Source organism: Acinonyx jubatus, chromosome E1 (genome assembly GCF_027475565.1).
Source record: "Acinonyx jubatus isolate Ajub_Pintada_27869175 chromosome E1, VMU_Ajub_asm_v1.0, whole genome shotgun sequence".
Taxonomy (NCBI): domain Eukaryota; kingdom Metazoa; phylum Chordata; class Mammalia; order Carnivora; family Felidae; genus Acinonyx; species Acinonyx jubatus.
In genome coordinates this window covers 11,039,944-11,067,236 of record NC_069397.1, presented here as the reverse complement: position 1 = coordinate 11,067,236, position 27,293 = coordinate 11,039,944, and the positions used below count along the sequence as shown (strand labels likewise).

At 59.1% G+C, this 27,293-nt stretch overlaps 1 protein-coding gene across 1 annotated transcript in view; it reads left to right on the top strand.

Moving 5' to 3' along the window:
• The first annotated feature begins 557 nt into the window (after nucleotides 1-557).
• MYO15A (myosin XVA) overlaps nucleotides 558-27,293 on the top strand; it is a 57,636-nt gene continuing 30,900 nt past the window's right edge. The window contains exons 1-21 of the mRNA XM_053211919.1: nucleotides 558-9,598; nucleotides 11,699-11,781; nucleotides 12,408-12,471; nucleotides 13,292-13,401; nucleotides 13,687-13,761; nucleotides 14,013-14,109; nucleotides 18,383-18,486; nucleotides 18,622-18,685; nucleotides 19,576-19,689; nucleotides 20,245-20,406; nucleotides 21,826-21,939; nucleotides 22,408-22,466; nucleotides 22,560-22,683; nucleotides 22,939-23,034; nucleotides 23,453-23,584; nucleotides 24,134-24,259; nucleotides 24,960-25,037; nucleotides 25,826-25,974; nucleotides 26,090-26,135; nucleotides 26,324-26,452; nucleotides 26,898-27,011. Coding sequence (XP_053067894.1) covers nucleotides 6,017-9,598; nucleotides 11,699-11,781; nucleotides 12,408-12,471; nucleotides 13,292-13,401; nucleotides 13,687-13,761; nucleotides 14,013-14,109; nucleotides 18,383-18,486; nucleotides 18,622-18,685; nucleotides 19,576-19,689; nucleotides 20,245-20,406; nucleotides 21,826-21,939; nucleotides 22,408-22,466; nucleotides 22,560-22,683; nucleotides 22,939-23,034; nucleotides 23,453-23,584; nucleotides 24,134-24,259; nucleotides 24,960-25,037; nucleotides 25,826-25,974; nucleotides 26,090-26,135; nucleotides 26,324-26,452; nucleotides 26,898-27,011 — 5,622 coding nt within the window. The 5' untranslated portion in view covers nucleotides 558-6,016. The remainder of the gene's footprint in view (nucleotides 9,599-11,698; nucleotides 11,782-12,407; nucleotides 12,472-13,291; nucleotides 13,402-13,686; nucleotides 13,762-14,012; nucleotides 14,110-18,382; nucleotides 18,487-18,621; nucleotides 18,686-19,575; nucleotides 19,690-20,244; nucleotides 20,407-21,825; nucleotides 21,940-22,407; nucleotides 22,467-22,559; nucleotides 22,684-22,938; nucleotides 23,035-23,452; nucleotides 23,585-24,133; nucleotides 24,260-24,959; nucleotides 25,038-25,825; nucleotides 25,975-26,089; nucleotides 26,136-26,323; nucleotides 26,453-26,897; nucleotides 27,012-27,293) is intronic.

Genomic DNA, 27,293 nt, shown 5'->3' with positions numbered 1-27,293 from the left:
CACCCACTTCTCCATGCTGGAGAGGCCAAGTCCGGGCCACCTTCTCAGGGCTTTCACACTGCGTGGATAATTCAACCTCCCTCTGTTCTCTCAATCTCTCTCCCTCTGTCTTCCTGAATCTGTCCCATTGACCTGCCAACGAGTCTATTCGTTTGCTCCTGCGGCCGTAACCAAAGTGTCACAGACCGGAGGTCCTAAGCAACAGAAATTTATTTTCTCACAATTTCTGGAGGCAGGAAGCTTGAGATCAAAATGTCAACGGGGATGGTTTCTCCTGAGGCCTCTCTCCCCGGCTCACAGGCCCACAGCTCCTCCACGGAAACAATTACGAGCCCCTGGACGTGTCATTCCCCGTGGCCACCTCTTTTTCCTGGCATAGATGCTCGGAGCACCCCTCCCCTGCATCAGTCTCCTCACTCACCAGCCCTCCCCAACATGCTGCCCGAGCAGCCCTGCCCCAGCCCGATGCTGCACATTGCTGAGCAGTGACCATCTTTTTTTTTTTTTTTTTTTTTGTAAGTCTATTTATTTATTCTGAGAGAGAGAGAGAGAGAACCAGTGGGGAAGGGGGGCAGAGATGATGGACAGAGGATCCGAAGCAGGCTCCTCACTGACAGCAAAGAGCCAGATGTGGGGCTCAAACTCACGAACCATGAGATCATGACCTGAGTCAAGGTCGGACACTTGATTGACTGAGCCACCCAGGCGCCCAACGGCGACCATTCTAACCACGTTTACCAGGCCCAGCAAGGTTGGCACAGTCAGTGCCTCACCTCTACCCCACACAGTCGTTAAGGGCTGGTGTGGGAAGCCCCCGACTTCTTGCTCTGTCCTCCTTCACAGGCTCATCCCACCCCCTGCCTCTGTTTCATCTGCCCTGCGGGTCTAAATTTCCCCGACTTCCCTCTGTCTCCCCAACCCTCCATGTCCTAGACCAACCCCGTCGTATTCCCGCCTCTCTCCGCTCATCTTAGCGAACGATTCCCCCGTTCACGCAGCTGCACCAAGCCAACCCAAGGGTCCCCCAGGCTCCACCTTCACCCCAGCCCCCGCACAGCCCCTCACTGGCTGTGTTGAGTGCGCTCCATCACAGCTGTCCCAGATCGAGCCGCTGTCCTCTCTCTCCCGGCCTCCACTGTGCGTCCCCTCCTCATCCTTCGCCACACGGTGGCCCAAGAGCTTTTCCCGCACCACTTTCCAAGAAGCAGTGAGAGGCAGTGGTTGAGGGCATGGACACTCTGGAGCCGGACTCCCCGAGCTCGAATCTGGTTTCAAGCTGTGTGGCCTCGGGCAACTTACTAGACCTCTCTGGGCCTGTTTCCCCACCTGTAACGTGGAAAGAATAACAGTACCTACTTCCCGAGGTTGTAGTGAGGGTTGAATGAACGCTGTGTGGCCCAGTAGTTCTCACTTCCTCGCCGGGGATTCTCTGCTGAGTGATGTAACCTAATAGAGCACCCTTCGTCTATAAGACGGGAATAGCAGTTCCCACCTTACACATCGTGTGAATTCAGTGGTAATAGCAAAGCACTCAGGACCAAGCCTGGCACAGAGTAAAACTTGTCAGTGTTGGTTATTTTTACTCTCAAAATGCATATCTGGTCATAGCATCCTGGCAGCCTGAAATTGTGCCAAGGCTCCCTACTACCTTAGGGATGGAGACCAAGGTCCCACTCCAGCCTCCATGTCTCAAGGGGCAGGTCCCTCCTGCCATCCTGGCTGCTTCTCGCTTTACATGCTCTGCATCACTTTGCCCCTCTCACCACTTGGCCTTTGCACATGCTGTTCCATCTGCCTGGAACACTGCTCCCTCTTTCATGTGATTAGCTCTTTCTCATTCTTCAGATCTTGGCTCAGGGTCACCTACTCAGGGGCACCATCCTGGTCTTCCAATGCACTGGGCTGTGGCCTGGCCTTCAGAGCTCTTCTCATGGCTGCAGTTTCCCCTCGGTATGGCTTTTTGCTTCAAGTCTGTGTCCCTGTGACACTGGGAGCTCCACCAGCACAGAGACCATGTCTGGTGCCACTCAACCCTGTGACCCCCCCCTCCCCCCCCGGCACCCAACATAGTGGCTGGCACACAGTAGACACACAATCAATGTCAAGGAATGAATGGACGAATGAGAAACGTGATCCCCGATAGCCCTTCTGTGCCTGCTGCAGAGGCAGGCTGGGGACACCGAGAAGGAGGTGGGACCCAGGCCCACCAGACAAAGGGTAGCCCTGGTCGACTGGGGACACTATCCCTATAGCCTGGGGCAAGCCTGGGCCCCAGAGACCAGAAAGGGTCATGGGAGCAGGCCCTGCTGCTGGCCCTTACCCAGACCACCTTCCCAGAGTGGACGGGAGCAGCCGGCTGTAATAACGATGCCAGCAATAATAAAATAATAATAATAAAATAATAACGACGATGATAAAATACGAATACTAATAATATTACTAATAATAACGGCAATTTACTCCAGGCTAGTCACTGTGCCAAGCTCTCGCGTTCATTTAATGCCGCGTCAGCCCTGGGAGCGGGAGGTACTATTAACACGAGGAGACCCAGGGGCAGAGGCTACATGACTTTGCCGTGGCCTCGGTTTCCTCAAACGGCACATACGGTCAGAGAACGGGGTTGGATTTTGTGGTTCCAGGCCCTGACGTTCTTCCAAGAGCTCCTCGAAAGGGATGTTTCCACTCACTGTTTCCAATTCCTTTTTTCCACTTCCACGTTTTTTATTATTATTATTATTATTTTGTTAAATGTTTATTTTGAGAGAGGGAGACAGCGTGCAAGCATGAGAGCAGGGGACAGGGAGAGAGAAGGGGAGGGAGAATCCCAAGCCGGCCCCCCACTCTCAGCGCAGAGCCCGACGCCGGACTTGGTCTCACGAACCGCGAGATCATGACCTGAGCCAAAATGAAGAGTTGGACGCTTGATTGACGGAGCCACCCAGGCGCCCCTACTTTTTTTCTTTTTAAATGTTCCTTTTTGGTGTGTTCATCTGGATCCGAAATACACTTACATGCTTCAGAAATCCAACCGATAACGGGAAAGTCGACAGCAAGATAGCCACTTTCATGAACTTCGTGAATATCTTTCCTAGTATCTCTACATGTAAGTCAAAGCAAATTAACTTACATTCTTCCCCTCAACACATGCACCTATGACAGAAAGAAAGGCCTAGGTGTGTATTATCCGCCACGCACTGTTGGACAGTCCATCATGGAATGCGTCTCCGTGCAATGCGTAGCTTGGTGTGCACGCCATTCCCCTGTGCACAACGGGCTCCGCAGGATGGATTCCCTGCAACGGACCCCTTTCCCTCCCTCTTCCTTTTTCAGTAACAGCTTTATTGACGTGTAATTCACACACCTTATGATTTACCAACTAAATCGTGTGTGGTGCAGTGGCGTCTGACACGTTCACAGGCACGGACACCCCTGTGACCACCACATTCCCTTCTAGCTAGAACCTTCTCCCGTCGGGCTGTAACTACCCTCACCCCCACTGCTCCACTGGGGCCACCCTTATGGCTCCGCGTAGCCACATCCAGCGCGTCCTCAACTTACCTGACCCGTGTGCCCATTTGCCGCAGCGCCCTGCCCCCCTCCACGGCCACTCACTGCCTCCTTGTCCCCAGACGGTGCAGCCCCCGGGGTTCATCCCTTCTCCTCCATCTGCACTCATTCCCTGGTGCCATCCTCCAGAGCTGTGGCTTCAACACCGGCTGGATACCACTGGCTCCCGAACTGATGTCATCAGCCCTGACCTCTGCAGAGTGCCGCCCACCCCCCCCCCAACTCCCTGGCAAGGCCAACATGTGCAACGCTGACATCTGGCCATTTGTCCTCTACCTGCTCCGCCCACGCTCTTCCTCCTCTCAGCCACTGGCCTCTCCATCCTTCCCCTTGTTCAGTAAGGAAACCTCAGAGGTACTCATGACTTCTCTGTAAATCCTGTGGGCTCTACCAACAGAATACGCCAGCATCCCACCACCGGCCTCCGCCTCTGCTGCCTCCAGCCCGGGCCAGATCCCCGGCGCCGGTCACCCGGACCACCACGCGGCAGCTTCTATGCCAGTCTCCTGCTCTCGCCCTCACCTCCTGCAGCTCTTGGCCCCAGTGTTACTTCCTGGTGTCACCTTCCCCAACCCCTACTCAACGCTGCACAAACGCCCCTTCCCCGCTTTATTTTAACCCACAGCACTTACCCACCAACTGACCGATTAGATCTCATTTTCCTTGTTTGTTGACAATCCCCCCCAGCCCTGTAATGTCAACGCCACAAGGGCAGGGTTTTCCTCGGTTTCCTTCTCAGCTGTATCCCCTGTGCTCTGACAGTGCCTGGCCCACAGCAGGCTTTCAACAAATACTACTGAATGGATGAATGAATGGACCAGCGAATGTGTGCTGCCTCCAGCACCCCCGGAGGGGCAGGGGCCGGGCTGACAGAGGAATCCAGGCGGGAGCCCTGAACACGGACATGGCCTCCAGTGGTATGTCAGAGATAAGCACCGTGGAGGCCTTGGTGCCTGATGGATGGAGGCCTGGCTGGGTCTCTGGCTTACCCAGTGGTTTAAGCAGGGCCTTCAGCCCCAGAGCTCCAGGAGTCGGCTGGAGTCGGCTCAGTTAAGCCCCTGCCTCCACCTTATGCGAATTGAAGATCTGTTTTCAGTCATTCAGAGCATGCCCTGATCCTTGATCCTTGGGCAGAGGGAGGAGGAGGAAAAGAGGGATAGTGCTGAGGCCTCAGGTTGCAGACCTGCTGCCCCTGAGGCCCCCCACCACCCCCCACCTTCCACACACACCCTTTGTCTAACATGCCACAACCCCTACCACTTAAAGTGCAGATTCTCAAAAGTGGACTGGTCACTGGCCAGAGACTGGGCGCATGGCCTTGGGTCAGATGTCCACCCTGGAGCAATCAGCTGCACCCACAGAAGGCAGGAGCTACACGATCACTACCTTCTCAGCAAGGGCAGAAACTGGGAGGAGAGGCCAGGGCTGGGTAGGCATCCCAGATGTGAGCCATGCATGTGGCCTCTCCAGCCACTTATGCTACCCAGGAGCTCCATCAAGTCTTGCTTCCTCATAAAGGAGACAGGGCATGGCTTATCACTCCCATCCTACAGATGAAGAAACTGAGGCCCAGAGAGGGTAAAAGGCTTTCTTGAGGGCATACAGCCAGCTGCTGGCAGAGCTGGAAGTCAGAGCCGGGACTGGCCCATCCTCTGTTTTTGCTACCCCAGCCCCCTGGCGTGTGGTTTCACGGGGCCCTGCGGGAGTTCCACCAAGATGCCCCCCACCTTGTCCTGCTTTCTGAGCTGGCAGCCCAGTTGTCCCCAATGCATTATTCATGCTCCTGAGAGCTGGCCAGCTCTGGTTACACTGACCGCAGCGCTGGACATGTGCTCTGCCCACTCCCCTCCTCCCTTGCCCAGGACCTGGTGGGTCCAAGTTTCCCCTCCAAGGTAACTTAGTGGGCTTTGAACATCCCACTGCGGCTCAGGGCATGTGGCTCCACTCTGGCCCAGTACAGATATGCTAGGTGATTTAGGGCAAGTGGCTTCCCTGTTCTGGGACTCAGAGTCTCCCTCTGTGAAGCAGCCGTGACCCCAGCATTTACCTGGGAGCTACCTGAGGCAGCTAAGGCACAGGGAGAGCTTGACTTGTCAAAACAGCCCCCCTCCTGGAGATTTTAACGCCAAGATGGTCGCCCCCAGCACAGGTCTGAGCCAGGCTTCCCCTGCTCCCTGGTAAACAACACCCATGCACTTTCCACCACCACTGGGGTGAAACCCAAGGCGGCTCTGGAGGAGATGAATTATGGATCCGCCCTCCCGTAATCTGGTCCCAGCCAGAAGAAGCTTGGCTGTCCCTCCCCAGGCCACCCAGACCAGTCTCAGCTGCTCCCAGCCCGAAGAGGCCGAGTGTCCAGCTGCGGGCAGGAAACGCGGTGTGTCCCCTTGTCTCCAAGTCCCAGAGCTGGTGACACGGGCCGCGGCCCGGTGGGGAGCAGGCAGCCACCATGGCGAAGGAGGAAGAGGATGAGAAGAAAGCTAAGAAAGGGAAAAAGGGGAAGAAGGCGCCGGAGCCGGAGAAGCCCAAACGGAGCCTGAAGGGGACATCGCGGCTGTTCATGGGCTTCCGCGATCGCACGCCCAAGATCTCCAAGAAGGGCCAGTTCCGGAGCGCGTCGGCTTTCTTTTGGGGCCTGCACACCGGCCCGCAGAAAACCAAACGCAAGAAGAAGGCACGCACCGTGCTCAAGTCCACGTCGAAGCTCATGACGCAAATGCGCATGGGCAAGAAGAAGCGGGCAATGAAGGGCAAGAAGCCGTCCTTCATGGTCATCCGCTTCCCGGGCCGGCGCGGCTACGGCCGCCTGCGGCCGCGTGCCCGGTCCCTCAGCAAGGCATCCACGGCCATCAACTGGCTCACCAAGAAGTTCCTCATCAAGAAGGCCGAGGAGTCCGGCAGCGAGCAGGCCACGCTGGACGCCTGGCTCAACCGCTCGAGCTCCCGCGTCGGTTCCCGCAAGCTGCCCTTCCCGTCGGGCGCAGAGATCCTGCGGCACGGAGGCCACCTCCGGAGGTTCCCCCGCAGCCGCAGCATCTACGAGTCGGGCGAGCCCGTGGGCTTCCTGCCCTTCGAGGACGAGGTCCCCTTCCGGCCCTCGGGCTCCCGCAAGTCGCTGTACGGGCTCGAGGGCTTCCAGGACCTGGGCGAGTATTATGACTACCACCGCGAGGGCGATGACTACTACGATCGGCAGTCGCTCTACCAGTACGAGGAGGAGCAGGAGCCCTACATGGGCTACGGCCCCTACGGCCCCTACGGCCCGGCCTGGCCACCCGACGGAGACCACGCCCACGGGTACCCGCCCGAGGACCCCTACGACTACTACCACCCGGATTATTATGGCGGCCCCTATTACCCCACGTACCCCTACAGCTACGGCTACGACGATTACGAGCCCCCATACGCGCCCCCATCGGGGTACGCGTCTCCCTACAGCTACTACGATGCGTACCAGGGCGAGGCGTACCCACACGGCTACTACCTGGATCCCTACGCACCTTACGAGGCGCCATACCCGCCCTACGACCGCCCGTACGACCTCCCGTACGACGTGCCCTATTTTGATCCATACGGGGGGCCCTATGGCGCCCCCTATGGCATCCCGTACGACGAAGGCATCTGTGGCGGCGGAGACCAGGCCATCTATCCGCCCGAAGTGCCCTATCTTTACCCGGAGGAGCCGGCCTTCGCGTACCCGTGGGTGCCGCCGCCCATCCCGTCGCCCCACAACCCGTACGCCCACCCCATGGATGACATCGCGGAGCTGGAGGAGCCGGAGGAGGCGGGCGCCGAACGGCAGACCACCTCCTTCCGCCTGCCCAGCGCCGCCTTCTTCGAGCAGCAAGGCATGGACAAGCCCGCCAGGTCCAAGCTATCCCTTATCCGCAGGTTCCGCCTCTTCCCGCGGCCCCAGGTGAAGCTGTTCGGGAAGGAGAAGCTGGACGTGTCCTTGCCCCCCTCCCTGGACATCCCTCTGCCCTTGGGGGATGCGGACGAAGACGACGAGGAGGAGATGCCCCCTGTGCCTCCGGTGCCCTACGCCCACCCCTTTTGGGGCTTCCTCACGCCGCGCCAGCGCAACCTCCAGCGCGCCCTGTCCGCCTTCGGCGCCCACCGGGGCCTGGGCTTCGGCACCGACTTTGGCCGCCCCCCACCTCGCCCGGCCACCTCGCTAGCGCGGTTCCTCAAAAAGACGCTGTCCGAAAAGAAGCCCATCCCGAGGCTCAGGAGTAGCCAGAAGGCGCAGCTGGGAGGCCCGGCAGTCCGGGAGGCGGCCTACAAGCGCTTCGGCTACAAGCTGGCCGGCATGGACTCCGAGCGCCCCGGCACGCCCATCGTGCTGAGGAGGGCCGAGGCGCGGACGCGCAACAACAACAACTCCCACCGACCGCCCTCGCCCGCGCCCGCGCCTCGGCCGCCCTCCCACTGGAGCGCGCTCCTCTCCCCGCCCGCGGCCCGACGGCCCCCCAGCCCGGGCCCAGGGCCCCCGCCCGCCGCGCCCTTCGCCCCCGCCCTCTCGGGCCTGCCCCGGCCCGCGTCGCCCTACGGCTCCCTCCGCCGGCACCCGCCGCCCTGGGCTGCCCCGGCCCACGTGCCCCTCACGCCCCCCGCCAGCTGGTGGGCCTTCGTGGAGCCACCTCCCGTGAGCCCGGAGGTGCCCCCGGACCTGCTGGCCTTCCCCGGCCCCCGGCCCTCCTTCAGAGGCTCCCGCCGGCGAAGGGCGGCCTTCGGCCTCCCCTGGCCCCCGCTGCCCTCGCCCCAGCCCTCGCTGAGGAGCCTGCCCGGCTTAGGCTACCGCTCGCCCGTGGGGCCCCCGTCCCCTCAGCCATCGCTCCGCCCTCGGCCCTTCCAGCCTCCCTTCTCGCCCCCGACGCGCCGGCCCCGCTCGCTGCGGGAGCCCCCGTCCCCGCACCGCCGCTCTGGGCGCCTGGGCCCACCCCGCTCGCCCGTGCTGGGCTCCCCGCAGCCGCCCTCCCCACCCCCTCTGTTGGGCCACAGCTCGCGGTGTCGCTCCCTCAACCTGCCTTCTCACCTCCCGAACACATGGCGGCGACTCAGCGAGCCGCCCACCAGGGCCGTGAAGCCCCGGGTGCGCCAACCCTTTCAGCGGCCTCCCAACGCAGGGTCCTGGCCGGTGGCTGCAGCTGCCCCTGAGCGCCGGGAGAGCCAGCGTGAGCCTGAGGACTCAGAGACACCCTGGACGGTGCCCCCATTGGCCCCCAGCTGGGACGTGGACCTGCCTCCCGCCCAGCGCCCACCGTCGCCCTGGCCGGGAGGTGCAGGCAGCCGCCGGGGCTTTTCCAGGCCACCCCCTGTGCCCGAAAACCCCTTCCTCCAGCACGTGGGCCCTGTGCCACCTCCTGCTTCCCAGTCTGAGGACCCAGCCTCCGCCGACCTGACCAGTGTCTTCCTGGGTAGGCACCACCACCCAGGGCCTGGACAATTGGTAAAATCAGCCAGCCCGATTCCTGAGAAGCCAGAAGAGGAGACCACTCCGGAGGGCCCTCAGTCACCAGCAGAGCCTGAGCCCTCCACCCCCACCCCTCCCAAGGATTCCGCGCCAGAGCGGAAGACGCTAAGGCTCAGCCTCTCCTACCCGCTGGCCACATGTGATAAGATGAGAGCCACGTGGCCGCCATGGCGCCGCTGGGGGACAGTGCCCAGCGCCCCAGCCCCCTTGGCACCCACTGGGGCCCCAGGGCCCCTGCCCAGGGTGGGCGAGTGGCGCCAGGCAGGCCCTGGGCGTTTTGCAGTGGTCATGCCACAGGTGCAAAAACTCAGCGCTTTCCAGCGAGTTGGTCCTGCCCCTCTGCAGGCCCCTGTCCAGATAAGCCGGGACCCGGAGCCCAGCCCCAAGCCAAGAGCCTGGAATTTGCTCTGGTCCTGTTTCTGGCTGCCGGCAGAAGCCCCTCGACCCTGGCCACGAGTGCTCGCCCGCCCCCAGTCCTGCCGCCTGGGCCGTGGAGCCAATTGCCTGCGCCATGGGGGCCCCTGGGAAGAAGCTGGTCCCAAAAGCTGGTGGAACAAGGTACGAGGGCAGAGGGCAGAGGGAGGGTTTGGGGCTTCTGTGCTGGGAAACAGGAACGGCCTCGGGATCTTGGTCAGCTGCCGCCTGCTTGGGCCTCAGTCTTCCCATCTGTAACCTGAGGAGAACAGCCTTGGGCTCCCAGAGCCTCTGGAAGATTGAACAAGAGGATGCCCAGCACAGGCAGGCACAGTACAGAGACTCCTGAAATTCTTCCCAGTCACTTCAGAGAAGGGATCTTGTCCCAGCCTGTGCTCTGGGCAGCCCTGTCCCGGGCCAGGCTGAATGGCGCATCTGTCCCCAGCAGCCCCCCAGAGATTTTGGCTGAGCACCCAACTTTAGGACTTGCCTGTCCACCCTGTCCCATCCCCACATCCACGTCCATGCTGTTCCTCCTGTCTCCTGCTGACCCTCCCCCAGACTGGAGTCTTTTTTTCTCTTCTGCATTCCTGCTTAAGGGTGGTCCCCTGGGCTGCAGGACTCTGCACTGCCCAAGGGTGAGGGGCTTAGGACCCAAACTTCTGGGTCCTCTGCATGGTGAGGAAAATGAGGACCAGAAGATCACACGGGGGACCAGGGGCTGAGCCAGGAGTCTGTCTGGGCCCTCTGTAGGGTGCAGGGCAGGTGGCTTAACTGAAGGGTGCCGAGCTCGTGCGTGGCTACCCTGCTCAGGGAGGAACGCGAGCCTGATGCTGGGTGGCCCTCTGAGGAGGGGGGTGGTCACCGGAGACTCCCCCGGGACGCCTGGGGTGGGCGGGGCACGCAGGGGGTGGCGGGCGTTTCTCAGCCTCTGCAGACGGTGCCCCGTGGAGCGGGCAGCTAGCCGGCCCGGCGATGGCGACCGGGGCGGCCTGGCTGCTAGGGGGGCCCTGGCCCCGGCGGCGGGTGCCCCGTGCTGTGTGGGCGGCAGCATTGTGGGAGCGGGGCGCGGGGCGCCCGGGGGTGAGGGGCAAGGATGCCTGGGCCCTCCTCACCCTGGAATACGTGAGTGGCTGAATTATTCAGGGTTTGTGGCCACTGGCGCACATGGCCAGACGGGTGGGCGGGAGGCCAGGGCCTAAGGGTGATACTTGCCGTGCCCTACTTAGCAGCCTGCTGACAGGCAGGCGGCATGCAGGGCTCTGTCCTGGTGTCCCCTTTCCTTGCCTGCTCAGAGAAGGGTGCGGGCTGGAGCTGAGAGGCTGGAGAGGCAGGAAGCACACGTGTGCTTGCAGACACGCAGGTCACATGCAGGCCTTTGTGCCCGGGACACGTTCTGAGGCGTACCGTGGCCCGACAAGGAAAGCGTGTGTGTGTAATGTGTGTGTGCCAGGGCCCGCGCGTATGTGGCATCCTGGGTGTCACGAATGTGCACATCAGTGGGCAGGATGGAGATCCCGCAGGCCACGGGTGGCATCGGGACTTTTGTCTTGAGACCCCCAGGCGTGGTTGAGACAGCCCCAGCTCTCTGTGCACACGAGAGTGTGTCAAATGGGCGTTGAGAGTATGTATTACAAGCATGTGTGCCTCCGGCCAGGCCTCCCAGGCCTGCGTGCATGCCCTCAGGCATTCTGCAAGACCACGGGTGTGCGTGGGGGCTGCATGAGCTGTTGCATACGGAGCTGCGTGTAGGGGTCTCTTGCTCACCCCGGGCTGGAAGCAGGGGTACGGTACTGAGCAGGGCGGTTCAGTGTCAGCCCTCCCAGAGGCCCCACGCACCAGGACCCGGACGTGCATCAGGTCGTTGCAGAAGCAAGGATTTGGGGTCCACCCAGGGAAAGAGCGGCTGGGAGAGCCTGAGGTTGGGAGGCCTTCTAGGCAGTCAGAGAGAACACTGTGTGTGTGCGTGTGCTTCCCCCCCCGGGGTCAGGATACTCGGGAGCCCCTGGGAGCACCTGCCACAGGGAACGCACGGGCAGGAGGCCGGCATGTGTCCCCCGAGTAAGGGCTGCACGCAGGCTCCGTGGGCCACAGTATTCCACGGCAGGGAGGCCTCAGGACCTGGCCGGGCCCTGGCCTCGGGGTTCTCTTCTCCAGAACAAGAGCAGGTCCCAGGCGTGTCCAAGCTAGGGGGCCACCCACGGGCGCTCTCTAGCCAGGCCGACCACAGACTCTCTCTCCCAGATGCACTCCATCCGCAACCTGCCTACCACACGGTTCCGTGACCAGTGCCGGGAGGATGGTGTGGAGGACATGACACAGCTGGAGTGAGTGGGGTGGGGCCGGCAAGGGGTCACCACGGGGCTGCACGCTCCTGGCCCGAGCACCTCCTCCTACGAGGGGTGCCCGTCACCTCCTAGAACATCTCCAGAGCCTCTGTTTCCTCATCTGCAAAGTGGGAGTTGTGAAGTGTCCTGGAGCCGGTGTGTGCGTGTCTAAGCTCTGAGTTGGACGGGCCTGAGTTCAAACCCCAGCCTCACCACCTACTGGCTGGGAGACCTTGGACGCATTACTTTGCCTCTCTGTGCCTCGGTTTCTCATCTGCAAGATGGGGGTGGGTGGCTGTTATTGGGTGGGAGGCTGTTATTGGGTGTTATTGGGTGGGAGGGTGCTGGCACGTTGGAGGTGCCCAAAACGTGAGGGCTATGCTGGTCAAGATCATTATCCAGTCACGGTGACTCAGCTCTCACGTTTGCTTTGCCAGAGAATCCCCCAACCCCACGAGGTAGTATATATATCCATTGGACGGATGAAGAAATGGAGGCACAGAGAAGTTAAGGAACTTGCTCAAGGCCTCACGATTGGTTGGTGACTTGAACTCAGGGCTTTCTGACCAAGGCCCTGCACTGAGGGGGAAGGTGGGCCCTGATGTCCCCTCTTCGTGCCCTTTCAGAGACCTCCAGGAGACCACCGTGCTGTCTAACCTCAAGACCAGATTTGAACGGAACCTCATCTATGTAAGTTCTGGGACTGGGTCTGCCCTGGGCTCAGATCAGGAGGTAGCTGTCTCTCGGGGCCACAGTGGGAAGCACAGATTTCTTCTGCTGAGCCACAGAAGCCAAGTTTGTGGCTTCTGGTTTGAACTCTGGGGTTTCTACCATTTGAGTATGACATACTAGAGCCTGGGGTTCTCAAATCCAAAACCCTAAAATACAGAGTCTTAGACTGGTGGATGCCAGGGAGAGAGACCTGGAGACAGGAAACCCAGAAATGAGTGGCTATTCACTGGGGACCTGATGGATAAAGCTTCCAGGGTCCTAGAATCTGTAGACCTGGATCCCAGGAAGGGGTTGGCCAGAGAGGTGGAAGGAAATCTCTGGCCCCAGAACAGTGGAATGGAGGGCCAGAGGCCCAGAACCACAGTGAAGGAAGGAAGGCCACCCACAAGGGCTCTGGCCACCTCAGAATGCCCTGGGCTTCTGACTCCCTCCCAACTCCAGGCAGTGGAGGTTTGACCTCACTGCGAGGCAGAAGCTTCTGGGGCCTGGTGCTGACTATGAATAAATGAAGGATGCAGCAGCTGACACAGCCACCTTTGCACAGTTGTGGCAGGGCGGTTTTGCTCACTTAGCCTTCTCCCAGCCTCAGCCTGGTACGGTGCCTGAAATTCCACTACCAGAGTACGTGACCCATCAAACTATGAGAGGGCCCGAGGTGCGAACACGGAGGCCAGGCAGCCACACATCTGGCCCCGTGAGAACGGGGCTCCGGGCTCCTGGGAGCAGGGAGAAGGGCCATGAGGAGGCAGAGAAACTGAGACCACCGTGTGCCCAGCAGACCTACATCGGCAGCATCCTGGTGTCGGTGAACCCGTACCGAATGTTTGGAATCTATGGGCAGGAGCAGGTGCAGCAGTACAGCGGGCGGGCCCTAGGAGAAAACCCCCCGTGAGTATCTCTGGGGATGGGGAGGGGGCTGTCCCGGGGTCCCCTGGGTCCCTGCCTGCCCCTGAGCCAAGGGTGGGGCCAGCTGGTGGTGGGTCGTCCACCTATTCGGCTGAGTGGTCTCTCCCCAAATTTCTGTGGCTCTGACCAGAATGGGGGCAGGGAGCATTTCCCCAGGGTGAAGGGTGGAGCAGAACTGGCTGCCGAGGTGGACAGAGATGTTCTCCTACCCGAGGGTTTTGAGAGGCAGGGTCCTGTCCCAGTGATACCTGTGGCCTGTCTCTCTAGGCACCTCTTTGCAATCGCAAATCTTGCTTTTGCCAAAATGCTTGATGCCAAACAGAACCAGTGCATAATTATCAGGTGAGCAGCGGGTCAGGCCGGGGATCTCTGTGTACAGGGTGGGCGGGGGGGTATGTATGGGAGGAGTCTCAGATGATGGGTCTGTATCAGGCCAGACCTGCTATGGGACCTGGGAAAGATCACGTGACATCTCTGGGCCAGCCAGCCCATGTCCTCTGGTGTCATAGGAGGTCGAAGAAGGGTAGGGGTAGGGGGAGCCCAGAACAGGCAGTGAACTGGTTAAGTCTCCTTCTGGTCCTTTTCCCGGTCAGTGGAGAGAGTGGTTCTGGAAAAACCGAGGCCACAAAGTTGATTCTACGCTACCTGGCCGCCATGAACCAGAAACGAGGCATCATGCAGCAGGTGAGTGTGTCCGTTACATGGTCTGTCTGACTCCCCAGGACTCCCAAGCTCAGTGCTCCCCGAGAGACATTTGGAGGATGGCGAGGCTGAGGCCAGGGTTGCCCTGGGGGGGGGGGGGGTGGGGCTCCTAGGACTCTGGCTCTTTCAGCCACACCCCTGCCCGCCCTGGCCATGCCTGCAGGGAGCTCCCTCCTGCCTGTGCTCCAGGGCAGCTCTGGTTCCAGCTGTGCTGGGCCTGGCCAGAGAGGAAGCCCCATGGGCAAGGGGAGTCACTCCATTTCTGCTGCCTGGCCTCACTTTCTTGGTGGTGAAAGAGAAAGGACAGGCCTAGTCAAGGGGGTGGGGTGCAGTAGACGCTGGGGTGCTGAGGACACGGGACCAGGGTAAGCACAGGATTGGAACATTGTGCATTGTGGAGAGTGCTAGGTCCTGCAAACCTGAGAGTGTTAGACCCTCATAAAGCTTTCCCGAGGGCATACTGTGTGTCCCTCACAGTCCGGGCTAGGTGATGGCAGCAGCAATGTGGACAAGTGTTCCCGCCCTCATGGGAATTTCGTTATAGTAGAAATGGAAGAAAAAAAATATACAAGTAAATCGTGTTTCTGTGAAAGGGTGGGAATTTGTGGAGGGAAAAAAAAGCAGGGAGGGAGATGGGGAGTTTGGGGGGGTTGTAATTCAAAGCATGGTGGTCAGGGTAGGCTCCACTGAGAAGGGGTGAGAGTGGGCCCTAGGACATCTGGGGGAAGAGCAGACAGGGAGCGGGAAGAGCAAGTGCAAAGGCCCTGGGGTGCAAGGAGGTCTGGTGTGCTCAGGGGATGGCAATGTGGCATCATGGAGTCCAGGCAAGGGAGGACAGTGGCTTGGGCCAGGGAAGTGGTGATGGAGATGGTGAGCACAGCTAGACCCGGGTGCAGTTTAAAGGTCAGCCAGAGACTTGCTGAAGGCCAGATTGGCGTGTGACAGAGTGGGTCGGTCCGGGGACAACCCCAGGCATTTGGATTGAGCCATAGGCAATGTGGAGGTGCCATCAACTACATGGGTAGGGCTGTGGAGAAAGACACAGGTACTCTGAAGTGTCTGCTGGGCATCCAGAGATGTTAGGAAGGTGGCAGATGTACCATGAGCCTAGAGCTCAGGGACGGTGAGGCTGGATGGAGGTGAAGCCCCACCAACTGAGACTCCAGAACCTGACTCTCAGACTCCCTGCCCCAGACTATGAAGATTTGCAAGTGGCCACAGCGTCCCAGCCAATGGCAATCTTGGCAGGGGATCCAGGGGCATCAGGTGGGGGCCACGTGGCCCTCAGTGGGAATTGGGTCAGCCCAGGCTTAGGAGTCAAGAGAGGTTACTTCCCCCGGTCCCCCCTGACACCTTCCTTGGCCTACCAGCCTCTCCTATCCCAGCCTGGGCCTCTGGGGCCCTCCCTTTGCTTCAGCCAGGGTTTTCAAAATCTAAGTTCAGACTTCTGGAAGGACTGGCCGGGTAGCAGGGAAATGTGTGCATTGAGCCCCTCCTGTTTGCTCGGGGCTTTCATTATGTTGTCGCGCGAGAGCCTCACGGCAGCCCTGGGAGGCAGGTATGTTTGTGTCCGTTTATGGATGCGGAGATTGGGGCCTGGGAAGGGAGATGACTTACCCAGTGTCCCCAGGTGAGAGGGTGGAGGAGCTGGGATTTGAAGCCCAAGGCAGAGAGCTGTCTTAGCAGGGGTCAGGGAGGACAGTCGTGGTCGTGGGACGTGCCAGGCATTCTGTAGAGGTAAGGATGGGCCCGCCAGCTGGGATGGTCACCACCTCATTTCCCAGCCACCACTCTGCCCTGCTCGTGTAATCCGACAGTCCTTACCCAGGGTCAGTTTCAGGCACACTCTTAAACAATCCAGGGTTTTATTTATTTATTTATTTATTTTTAAATTTTTTTTTAACGTTTATTTATTTTTGAGACAGAGAGAGACAGAGCATGAACGGGGGAGGGTCAGAGAGAGAGGGAGACACAGAATCTGAAACAGGCTCCAGGCTCTGAGCGGTCAGCACAGAGCCCGATGCGGGGCTCGAACTCACGGACCGCGAGATCATGACCTGAGCCGAAGTCGGCCGCTTAACCGACTGAGCCACCCAGGCGCCCCGACAATCCAGGGTTTTAAACAACGTCTCTTGCTTTGGCTCCACCTTACCCATCTATGGGCGTCATCGTCAACCTCTCTGTCATCAGTCAGCAGGGTAGTGCCACGGGGTACCACCCAAACCTTCCAACGTGCTGGGGAAAGTCTCAGGGTTCCCTTTTGTTGGACTAGCTCTGGCCATGTGTCCTCACTGGATCCGGTTGTGTCTTGATTGGCCGAGGCCCCGGCCACGGGCTCTGCGTCTGGGCCGGGAACGTGAGCAGCATTCCGCGGGGAGGAGGGTGGCTGGATGCCGCCCAGCCCAAACCGCAGGCTGTCACCCCACCTGCGGGTTGAGCTAGGGGCCCCCACAGGGCCAGATGTTCACCCGTCCAGAACACCAGTCCTCTCCCCAGCCCCAGGCTGGGTGCTAGGAACAGAGAAACGGCTGACCCACGCTCAGGCCCAGGCGGATCTCAACTTTACTGAACCACCCTAGGCCAGTTCCCCCTCTCGTCTGGGCCTCATTCTGCTCCTTCACATGGTAGACGTGGTATTTCCTGGACTGAACGGGACCAGGAGAGTGAACAGATGGAGGGGGCTGGCACCTTCCCCAAAGTAACATTTCTGCAGACGCTGGGCCTTCCCTGCCTCTTCCCTGAGAATTTATCGTGAGGAAATGACTCAGCCAGAAAATGCTGTACACCCGACACACACATGCTTGTCACGGTGTTGTGATCTCACTCGTATAGACTCTGGAGTCCCCGGGAACGTTACCTCGCCTTTCCATGTCCGTTTCCTGATCCGTAAAATGGGTGACATCAGCACCTACCTCCTGAGATTGTTGACACCCGTGTAATTAGGGCAGAGAGTCTGGCACATGGTAGGTGCTTAATAAATGGCAACGGTGATTGGCTACGCCTTGGGCAGTTCTGCTGTCGTGAAATGCTAGTCCTCTTGAGATCTGTGGAGCAGGTATTTTATGAGGGCCTCCCACGCCCCTGCTCCCGTGTAGACGCTGGGGTCCCAGAGGTTGCAAACAGACAAACATTCCTGCTGTGGGGGCTGACATTCTAGTGAGGGAGACGTGATACAAAGAAGTGAGGGGAGGGGCGCCTGGGTGGCCCTGTCGGTTGAGCGTCTGACTTCGGCTCGGGTCATGATCTCACGGTTCGTGGGTTCAAGCCCCGCGTCGGGCTCTGTGCTGACAGCTCGGAGCCTGGAGCCTGGAGCCTGCTCCGGATTCTGTGTCCCCCTCTCTCTCTGCGCCTCCCCTGCTCCCACCCTATCTCTTTCTGTTTCTCAAAAATAAATAAGCATTAAAAAACATTAAAAAGAAAAAAAAGAAGTGAGGGGATTTGCCAGTGGTGCAGAGGGAGCGGACTCTGGTCCAGAGGCTGGCTGGGGCCTGGGTATTGAGGGGCCAGTCAGAAGGGCTGAGGTGCCCTGCAGAGAGGGGGAGGGAAGAAGAGAGGCCAGCCGGGGGCTGGACTGTGCAGGGCGTGCGGTCAAGGCAAAGGCTTGGCTTTGAGCCTGAGGTGGTCATGGGGATGGGGATGGGGTAAAGGGGACATCCCCAGAGCCTTTTGGCACGTGGGCCCAGCAGACTCCCACACCCTGGGGCCACGCTGCAGGCCCCAGGCCGGGACAGCTGGGGTCTCTGAGATTCGTGGGTTTGCCCACCCCGGAGGCCCAGAGGGGTCGGTGGTCCCTCCATGGTCTAAGGCCCCTGGTGACCTGGCGGGAGAGGGGGTCAGTCCTACAGGTGACCTGCTTCTGTTCTTGTGCCTCTCTCCTCCTCCTCCATCCTGGGGACTCCTGAAGATAAAGGTACTTGGAGTGTGCACGTGTGCCTGTGTGTGTGTACGTGGTACACACGCTCGTGTGCGAAGGCAGGATGCGCAGGAAGAGGCATCCAAAGGCCCGTCCTGGCTGGGGGCTGTGGTGGGAGGGGCGGGGCTGGGAGAGGGTAGCTGCGGCCTGAGTGTGGGGGTTGGCAGCATGAGGCAGGCATTGGGGGACACTGGGGAGACCCAAGGGTTCTACAGGGAGCCCACCTGCGGTTGCCCCTCACACAGGGGGTCCTTGGGGAGGTCTGTGTCTGGGAAAACCTAGGGGTGGCCCTAGCTATGCTCCCTACTCTAGGCCCCCAGAACAATTCCCACATCTTCTGGGGTCCAGATCCTGGAGGCAACACCCCTCTTGGAGTCCTTCGGTAACGCCAAAACTGTCAGGAATGACAACTCCAGCCGCTTCGGGAAGTTTGTGGAGGTCTTTCTGGAAGGGTGAGTGGGACGGTGGAGGGACCCCCAAAGGCCTTGCAGGGCATTCCGCGTCCTGGTGCAGCCCCTGAGAGCCCACACCAGCGACTCCACCCACCCAGCTACCCTGCACGAGCTGACTGTGCTCCCCCACTCCAGGGGCGTGATTTCTGGTGCCATAACCTCCCAGTACCTGCTCGAGAAATCCAGGATTGTGTTTCAGGTGGGCCAGGCCCTTCCAGACCCTTGTGTGTTGGGACGGGCTGGGGGTATGCAGATACTCAGAGCCTGACACGTGGCAGGGCTGGGTAAATGTTGAATTAATGAACAAAGACGTGTCCGTGTGACCATGTGATCTGCTCCCCTCTCTCCCTCTCCTACAGCCACATTGACTCTTTTCTTGTCCCTGAAGCACATCAGCCATGATCCTGCCTCAGGACCTTTGTACCTACGATTTCTTCTATCTGAGCACTCTTAACCCCCCCCCCCCCCCCCCAGACACCTACATGACCAAACCCCTCACCTCCTCCAAGCCTTCCCTGAAATGTCATCTGCTCAGGGAAGCCACCCCATTTAGAATGAAGTCCCTCTCCACCCCCCTGGAACCCCCCCACCCCCTCCCCTGCTTTATTTCTCTCCAGAGCTCTTGTCTCTGTCTGACAGGTTTTAACCAGTGATTTGTTGAGTGTCTATCTCCCCAGCTATCAGGTGGGCTCCGTGAGGTCGAGGCTTCTGTCTCCCTTGTTCCCCGCTGGGTCTCAGGGGCCTACAGCAGGGCCTGGAATACAGTTGTCCCTCAGCCACCCCAGCTGAGTAAACCATCAGAAGGTCCCGTGTGTGCACATCTGGGCTGTGGACGCAGCATAGGCAGGTGTGTGTGCCCAGCGTGCACAAGCGAAGAAAGGCTGTCTTTCTCGTGTTTCTCCAAACGGAATTAAATCTTGACCAGAGCCCCCTCCCTACCACCATACCAGTCCCCCACCCAGTGCCAGGCCGGGAGCTTACTCATCACAGAGGTGCCCGGTCTCAACTGTGGGCCCTGGCGTCGTGTGTGTGTCTGGGGGTCACCTAGGTCGTGGCTCCCTTTTCTGCACCCACCTATCCGCCCTGTAGGCCAAAAATGAAAGGAACTACCACATCTTCTACGAGCTGCTGGCCGGGCTGCCCGCCCAGCTCCGACAGGCCTTCAGTCTGCAGGAGGCCGAGACCTACTACTACCTGAACCAGGTGAGTACCCGCAGGTGTCCAAGGGCCCCCCGGCCTGGCACCCCTGCCCCATCACCCAGGGGGGCTGAGGGAACCAACTCATGGTGTCCTAATAGCCAGCCAGCGTAGGCGATGGGGTCTGGGGGCATGAGTTTGGATTGAAAGTGTCTCATCACGGCAAGGGTGACAGGCATCTTTAGGGTCCACGGTGGGGGTAAGAGAGGCCTACCTGACTCTTCATTTCTCTATAGCTTAGAACAGCACTAAGCAGCTTGGAGCTACTGCACTTCCCTTTTCGGGCCTCAGCTTCCTCATCTGTAAAGTGGGGACAGCATAATACCACTCGTTAGGGATGCGGTGAGGAGGAGATGAGGAAAGCTACACCAAGGGCACAGGGCCTGGCGGGCAGCACCTGCTCAGAGCCTCCTGGCCCGTGGGAATGGGAGTGCCCACCTTGGGCCACACTGCCAGGGAGCCAGGTCAGGGACCTTGAGAGCCCCCAGCCCCCAGGGCCCTCAGGGACCCTGGGCAGGGGCCGGGGGCTCTCAAGGTCCCCCGGCCCCTGCCCTCGCCCAGGGTGGGAACTGTGAGATCTCAGGGAAGAGTGACTCGGACGACTTCCGCCGGCTCCTGGCTGCCATGGAGGTGCTGGGCTTCAGTGGCGAGGACCAGGACAGCATCTTCCGCATCCTGGCGTCCATCCTGCACCTGGGCAACGTCTACTTTGAGAAGTACGAGGTGAGAGAGCCCACAGCTTGCCGTGGGGCCCTGGCACCCTCGGGACACAGGTCATCTTCTCAGAGGCTTGCGGGCCATGTGTATTTGCCTTTCAGGTTCCACCACGCACATATCATTTGTTCCCTCTCCGGCCCCTACCGCCAGTGGGGTTGCTCATCTTTTTATGGATGTATGAGAGCTCTTTGTATATGTGAAGGAAATTGGCCCTTTGCCTCAGATATGAATTATGAATATATTTCCTGGATTACCATTTATATTTTGTTTACAAAAATTTTTTTAATCTCAAAAATTTTCTATTTTTGAGAGGCACACACACACACACACACACACACACACACACACACACACAGGGTGCAAGTTGGGGAGGGGCAGAGAGAGAGGGAGACACAGAATCCAAAGCAGGCTCCAGGCTCCGAGCTGTCAGCACAGAACCCAATGAGGGGCTCGAACTCATGAACCATGAGATCATGACCTGAGCTGAAGTTGGACGCTCAACGGACTGAGCCACCCAGGCACCCCAATATTTTGATTTGTATCCAGGTTTTTTTGATGTTTTACTTGGTGGTTGGTTTGGTTTGGGTTTTGCCATGTAGATTTGTAGAATTATTCTCAGGCATTTGGTTTATCAATCTTGTATAAATTTTAGGTTTTTTTTCTTATCACTTTTAGAGAGACTCATCTCTTTAAAATTACAACAGATTTCTCCCATAATTTTTTCAAACCCTTTTATGGTGTGTGTGTGTGTGTGTGTGTGTGTGTGTGTGTGTGTTAATATTTAATCTTTGGCTTATCAGGAATTTATCCCAGTAAAGTTTGAGGTAGGAATTCAATTCCTTTTTTTTCCACATGATTCCTCAGTTTTACTAATCCTGTAATTTGAGAAATACCTACTCACCATGTATTAAGTTCTTATGTACATTTTTGCCTAATTCCCAATTTTCTGTTGTGCTTCGTTAACCAATGTATTATGTGTCTATTCCCAGACTGTTTTAATTATCGTAGCTTTATAGCGTCAGACTATCTCGTAGGGCCTCCTTCACTCTTTCGGAATTTTCCTGGTTATTCTAGCTTATGTTTTTAATTTTTATTTTCTTTAATGTGTGTTTTTTTTGGGGGGGGGAGGGGAGAGTGGGAGAGGGAGGGGGCAGAGACCAAGGAAGAGAGAGAATTCCAAGCAGGCTCTGTGCTGTCAGCTCAGAGCCTGGCTAGGGGCTTGAACTCATTAACCGTTAGATGATGACCTGAGCTGAGATGATGACCTGAGCTGAGATCATGACCTGAGCTGAGATGATGACCTGAGCTGAAACCAAGGGTCGACACTTAACCACCTGAGCCACCCAGGCGCCCCTACCTTGCTTGTGTTTTTTATATGAACTTTAAACCCAGTTTGAAACGCAGTCCTATTGGTATTTTGCATAGACAGATGCACAGGAGACGGCCTCGGTGGTGAGTGCCCGGGAGATCCAGGCCGTGGCGGAGCTGCTGCAGATCTCCCCCGAGGGCCTGCAGAAGGCCATCACTTTCAAAGTGACCGTGAGTCCCTGGGGACCCGGATCTACCAAGCCTCCTGCCGGCCCTTAGACAGCATGGGCTCCTCCCTCTGCCTGGCTCGTTCTTCCCTTTTCCACGCCTACTCTTCCTTTAAGACCTGATACAGGCATTCCCCCACCTCCAGTGGGCCACCCCTGACCCCTGTCTGGGTCATTACTTCCTCCAGGCTCCCACAACCGCTGGCCCTTTGTCCCATCCCAAGGCTGATCTCACTGTGTCTGTCTGCTCATGCCTGTGTCTCCCCCCTTAGACCAGCAGCCCCGTCCCTGCCAGTGTAGGCAGGCAGAGGGGGGATGAGGGTGTCCTGTTCCGCCGCTGGCCAACTGCGTGCCCAGGACCAGTCAGATCATCGTTCCTGCTCCCTTCCCCATGTCCCGCCTCCAATCCTCTGGGGGCTTCCTGGAGGTGGTGGCCAGCCTGCTGTCATTCAGGGGTCTCATCCCTCCCCAGGAGACAATGCGAGAGAAGATCTTCACCCCCCTGACAGTGGAGAGTGCCGTGGATGCCAGGTGAGTCCTGGTCCTCCACGCCTGAGCCCCCAGATCCGAGACCCCCCCCCCCCCCCGCACTAGGCCCACCTGCCCCACACCTTCTCTGCTCAGAGATGCCATCGCCAAGGTGTTGTATGCACTGCTCTTCGGCTGGCTCATTGCCCGGGTCAACGCGCTGGTGTCCCCACGGCAGGACACGCTGTCCATTGCCATCCTGGATATCTATGGCTTTGAGGTAGGGCTGCACGGGTGGGTGAGGGACAGGGGACATAAAACGTCATCTCTCTCACGTCTCTGCCTATAGCCCACACCGTTATCTGTCCTCAGTCTCCTGCCATCACCTTCCCTCACCCGCAAGCACTCCCTGAGGCCACGGAAGGCAGGGAGGGCACTGGGCCTCCAGACGGGGGTGAGCGGGGCCCTGGTGAGGGGCACACATGGGCTACTGGCCAAGGAGGGAGCAGGCCCAGCCTCACCACCCACCTGGCAGGACCTGAGCTTCAACAGCTTCGAGCAGCTGTGCATCAACTATGCAAACGAGAACCTTCAGTACCTGTTCAACAAGATCGTCTTCCAGGAGGAGCAGGTGGGCGGGGCCTCGCTTAGCACTCTTGTCCCCTCCTGACTGGGCAGTGGGCCTCCTCGGAGCCTGACAGGATATGCTGGTCCTTTAGGGGCAAACCGGAGGGTGTCAGGTGAAATAGAGGGAAAGGCATTCTAAGCCAAGGGCCAGCACATGTGAAGGCCTGTGCTCTGGAGGGGAAGACGCTTGGTGCTGAGCCCAGAGAAAAGCCCTCTTAGGGGATCCTTCTCACCCCGTACCGGGCGGGCCCAGGTGGAGGGAGAAGCCGGGCTCAGAGGGGGTTCGTGTTGCCCTTCTGGGGAGGGAGCTTCCTGTGCAAGCAGAGGGGCCCCTGGTCAGGCCCCTTCAGGTGGATCCAGCCCGGGAGGTGGGTGGATGGGAGCTGGGCAGGGTGAGGAGGCTGAGCCCCTGACGTCTGCAGGAGGAGTACATCCGGGAACAGATCGACTGGCGGGAGATCACCTTTGCTGACAACCAGCCGTGCATCAATCTCATCTCACTGAAGCCCTATGGCATCCTGCGCATCCTCGATGACCAGTGTTGCTTTCCCCAGGTGAGCCACGGGGGTGCCCTGTGAGCCTGGTCAGGTTGCTCAACATCTCTGGGCCTCATGTCCTCATCAGGCCTGAGTCCTGCATTCTTCTGTGCTCTGGCCTGGGGACAGGAGATCAGGACACCCAGCCGGCCATTCACAACCTGGGGGTGGGTGATTGAGGCTGGAGAGGGGGCTGCGGGTGTCCAGAGGAGGGTACTAGCCTGGGAAGTTATAGAAGCCTTCCTGGAGGAGGTGACCTTGAGGTTGGGCCTCAAACTCTTGATTAGAAGACACGAGGGTAGGGTGGGCGCTCTGGGCAGTGGGACTAAAGAGTACAAAGAAGGCTGGGCTGGAGGGTGAGGCAGCTGGGAGCTAATGGGACACTCCTGTCTGGGAGGGGGGTCCACTTAAGCCTCCCCACCCAGGGCAATGGATAGCCAGAGGAAGCTGTGACTTGCTTCTCCCCAGTGCTCCCTGGGAACCGGTTCTCCATGGTGAACTTGTCACTGGCCCAGGAGCAGGGTACCCAGGTTCCCCACACACCCGCTGACCCTCACCTGCCCCCAGGCCACAGACCACACATTCCTGCAGAAGTGCCATTACCACCACGGCGCCAACCCACTCTACTCCAAACCCAAGATGCCACTGCCCGAGTTCACCATCAAGCACTACGCAGGCAAAGTCACCTATCAGGTGAGACCCGAGACAGCACGCACGGCCCCCAGTGCCGCTGTTCCCCGCAGCTGAAGATGGAAGGGCAACGTGGGCTGCGAATGCTCCCACCTGGTTCTAGTTCTGGCCCTGCCGATCCTCAGCTGTGTGACCCTGGGCAAATTGCTTCACCTCTCTGAGCCCATCTCCTTATCTGGAAGATGGGGATAACGATAGTGCCCATCTCACGTGCTGAGTGTGAGAAGCCTGGGGCTGGGGGTGGGTGATAAAGAGTAACTGTTATCAGTAGTGATGTGGTCACTCTCATCACTGTTATCTGACACATTCCAGCTTTTGTCCCCACCTGGGCCTCATTTTCCTCATCTGTAGGACAGACACAGGACAGTGTCCTCCACCGAAGAGAGGGCTAAGAGCCACACTGGTCATGTGAAGCTTTGGCTAGGACTCCCCTCCCTGGAGGATGGGAAGGGTAGTGGAGGCAGAAGGGGAGGGGACCATAGCAGGGGGAAGAATCCAGCACCTCCCAGGACAGATAGGGAGATGGGAGGCCTGGAGGGGCAGGGCCAGGGTCCCCCAGGGGCTGTGAGCCCCTGACCTGCTGGAGGGAGGCAGGGAGGAGGAGGGGAGCAGACAGGCTGATGCACATGGGGGTAGGGGTAGGCTGTCCCCCCTGCCTACCAGTGGGTCCACCCCAAACTGCCCTGTTGTTCCCCCTTTGCAGGTGCACAAGTTCCTAGACAAGAACCATGACCAGGTGCGCCAGGATGTGCTCGATCTCTTTGTGCGGAGCCGGACCCGGGTGAGCAAGCCTCGCCTCCTGCCCTCTGGCCCTGCCCCAGAGCACACAGCCTACCATCAGGCCCCTCTCTTAGTCCAGGAAATGGGGAAGTCCCCTGGCGCTGGTCTCGCCTCTGACGCGTCCTGGCCCCGGCCAGGTTCTGACCTTGACCCCAACCCTAACCCAGAGTCTTGCCTTGCTCTGTCTTTTCTTCCATTCTTGATCCTGTCTCCTGAAGGTCTGTGCCCCTGGCCGGCCCCACTGGATTGCCTTGTCTGTCCTCTGGCCCATCGCGGCCCTGCCCACCCAGCTGTGCCCTGCCTTATCCCCTCGCTGAGCAGTTCTCCCAAACGGCCTGTTGTGCTCAGCCACCCACCCCACTCGCTGGACCTCCACCTTCTCTCTTCCAAATGGGAACCCTCCTCCTGAGGTCATTGCCAGAGTTCATGACCATGTGTGTAACAGGCCAGCTCAGGTGCACAGTCAGTGCCTGTGTGCTCCCCAGACTGAAGAAAAAAAAAAGTCAGCCCAACCGTGGCATAGGTCCTCTGCGAGGACCCTGATCTCACCCTGACTCGGGAGGTGTGTGATCTGGGAGGACAGCAGCCTTGCAGAGAGGGCAGGGGCCCAGTGGGTTAGTTTGCTGATCACTTCGGTTTGGAGATTTGACTCCTTTTGTTCTTAACTCCTTTTGTCCGCCCCCTCAACCTCTATTTCCTCATTTCTGTCTCTTGGCCCCCATCTCTCCCCGTTTCCCTGTCTCTCGGCGCCTTGACCACTGTCCCGGCCTGCTGCCCGCCCCTGCTCAGGTGGTGGCACACCTCTTCTCCAGCCACGCGCCACAGGCTGCCCCTCAGCGCCTGGGCAAGAGCAGCTCTGTCACCCGGCTCTACAAGGCGCACACAGTGGCCGCTAAGTTCCAACAGTCGCTCCTGGATCTGGTGGAGAAGATGGAGAGGTGAGCATGGCGGGCGGGTGGGCACCCAGCCTCACCTCTGACCCACCCCGTGACCCTCGGGTAAGCACCTCCCTTCCCTGGGACCTCATACTACCCTCCTCCCACCTCCGTCCAGGTGTAACCCCTTGTTCGTACGTTGCCTGAAGCCCAACCACAAGAAGGTATGTGATGGCTGAGGTCCCTGGGAGAGCCATATCCTCTTCCCCATGCTGTGTGACCTTGGGCAAGTGGCTGTGCCTCTCTGGACCTCCATCTTCCCAGCCCACTGTGGGAGCTATTTGTCATCGATAGTGCCATTTGCACGCGGGTGGGCTAGTATGCCAACTCCTCATCTGGGCTTTCCTTACAGGAGCCAGGCCTCTTTGAGCCAGATGTGGTAATGGCACAGTTACGCTATTCGGGGGTGCTGGAGACCGTGCGGATCCGCAAGGAGGGCTTTCCAGTGCGCCTGCCCTTCCAGGTGTTCATCGACAGGTACCTCAGCCAGGGTGGGTCCTGAGCTGCCCAGATCCTTATGCAGCTCCCCCATGGCCCCAGGAATACAGAACCCAAGGCAGGACAGAGCTTGCTGTGCACAGTTGCTCAGGTTGTGTGCCACACAAGATTATTACCTGCTAGCTGCCACGTGGCAGGTACGTTTCTTATTTTGCCTTTTCTCATGCTTTTATTGTTAACGTGTGGAGATTCCGAGGGAATAATTCTAGGTTATTATGACAAGTTTCCAGCAGATGGCGGTAAAGCGTCTTATTCGACTGAAACTCTGTTGGGATTTTCTGACAGTCAGAAGTGGAGTCTGGGGATGGAGTGCCTATTTCTGATTAGAAGACACTATGACTAGAGCCTCTGCTAGAGACTCCGTGGTCTAGCGGGCAGCTGGGGGTAGGTCCCTTAGCCCCAGGCTGAGTGTGCGCCCCTGCAGGTACCGCTGTCTAGTGGCCCTCAAACACAACCTGCCAGCCAGTGGGGACATGTGTGTGTCGGTGCTGAGCCGGCTGTGCACGGTCACGCCAAATATGTACCGCGTCGGTGTCAGCAAGGTGAGTGCCACCCCACACGCGGTCCCTGAAGCCCCGCGTTCAGGGGTTTTAGAACCGGAGCCTCTGGAGGCAGAAATGCCCAAACTAAAGATCCCTGGCCCGGAGGCCGCGCAGTTGAGTTTGGTCGATGGAATGCTCACTCTGCCTCTGGACCTTTGCTCGGGTAGCTCCCACGGTCTAACGCACCGTCCCTCTTTGTTCTCCCTCTCCAAACTCAGCCTGCGCTGCTGCCCCATCTAGTCTGTCTCCACCGCCTTCTGGAGGGGAGGGGCCCCAGTCCAC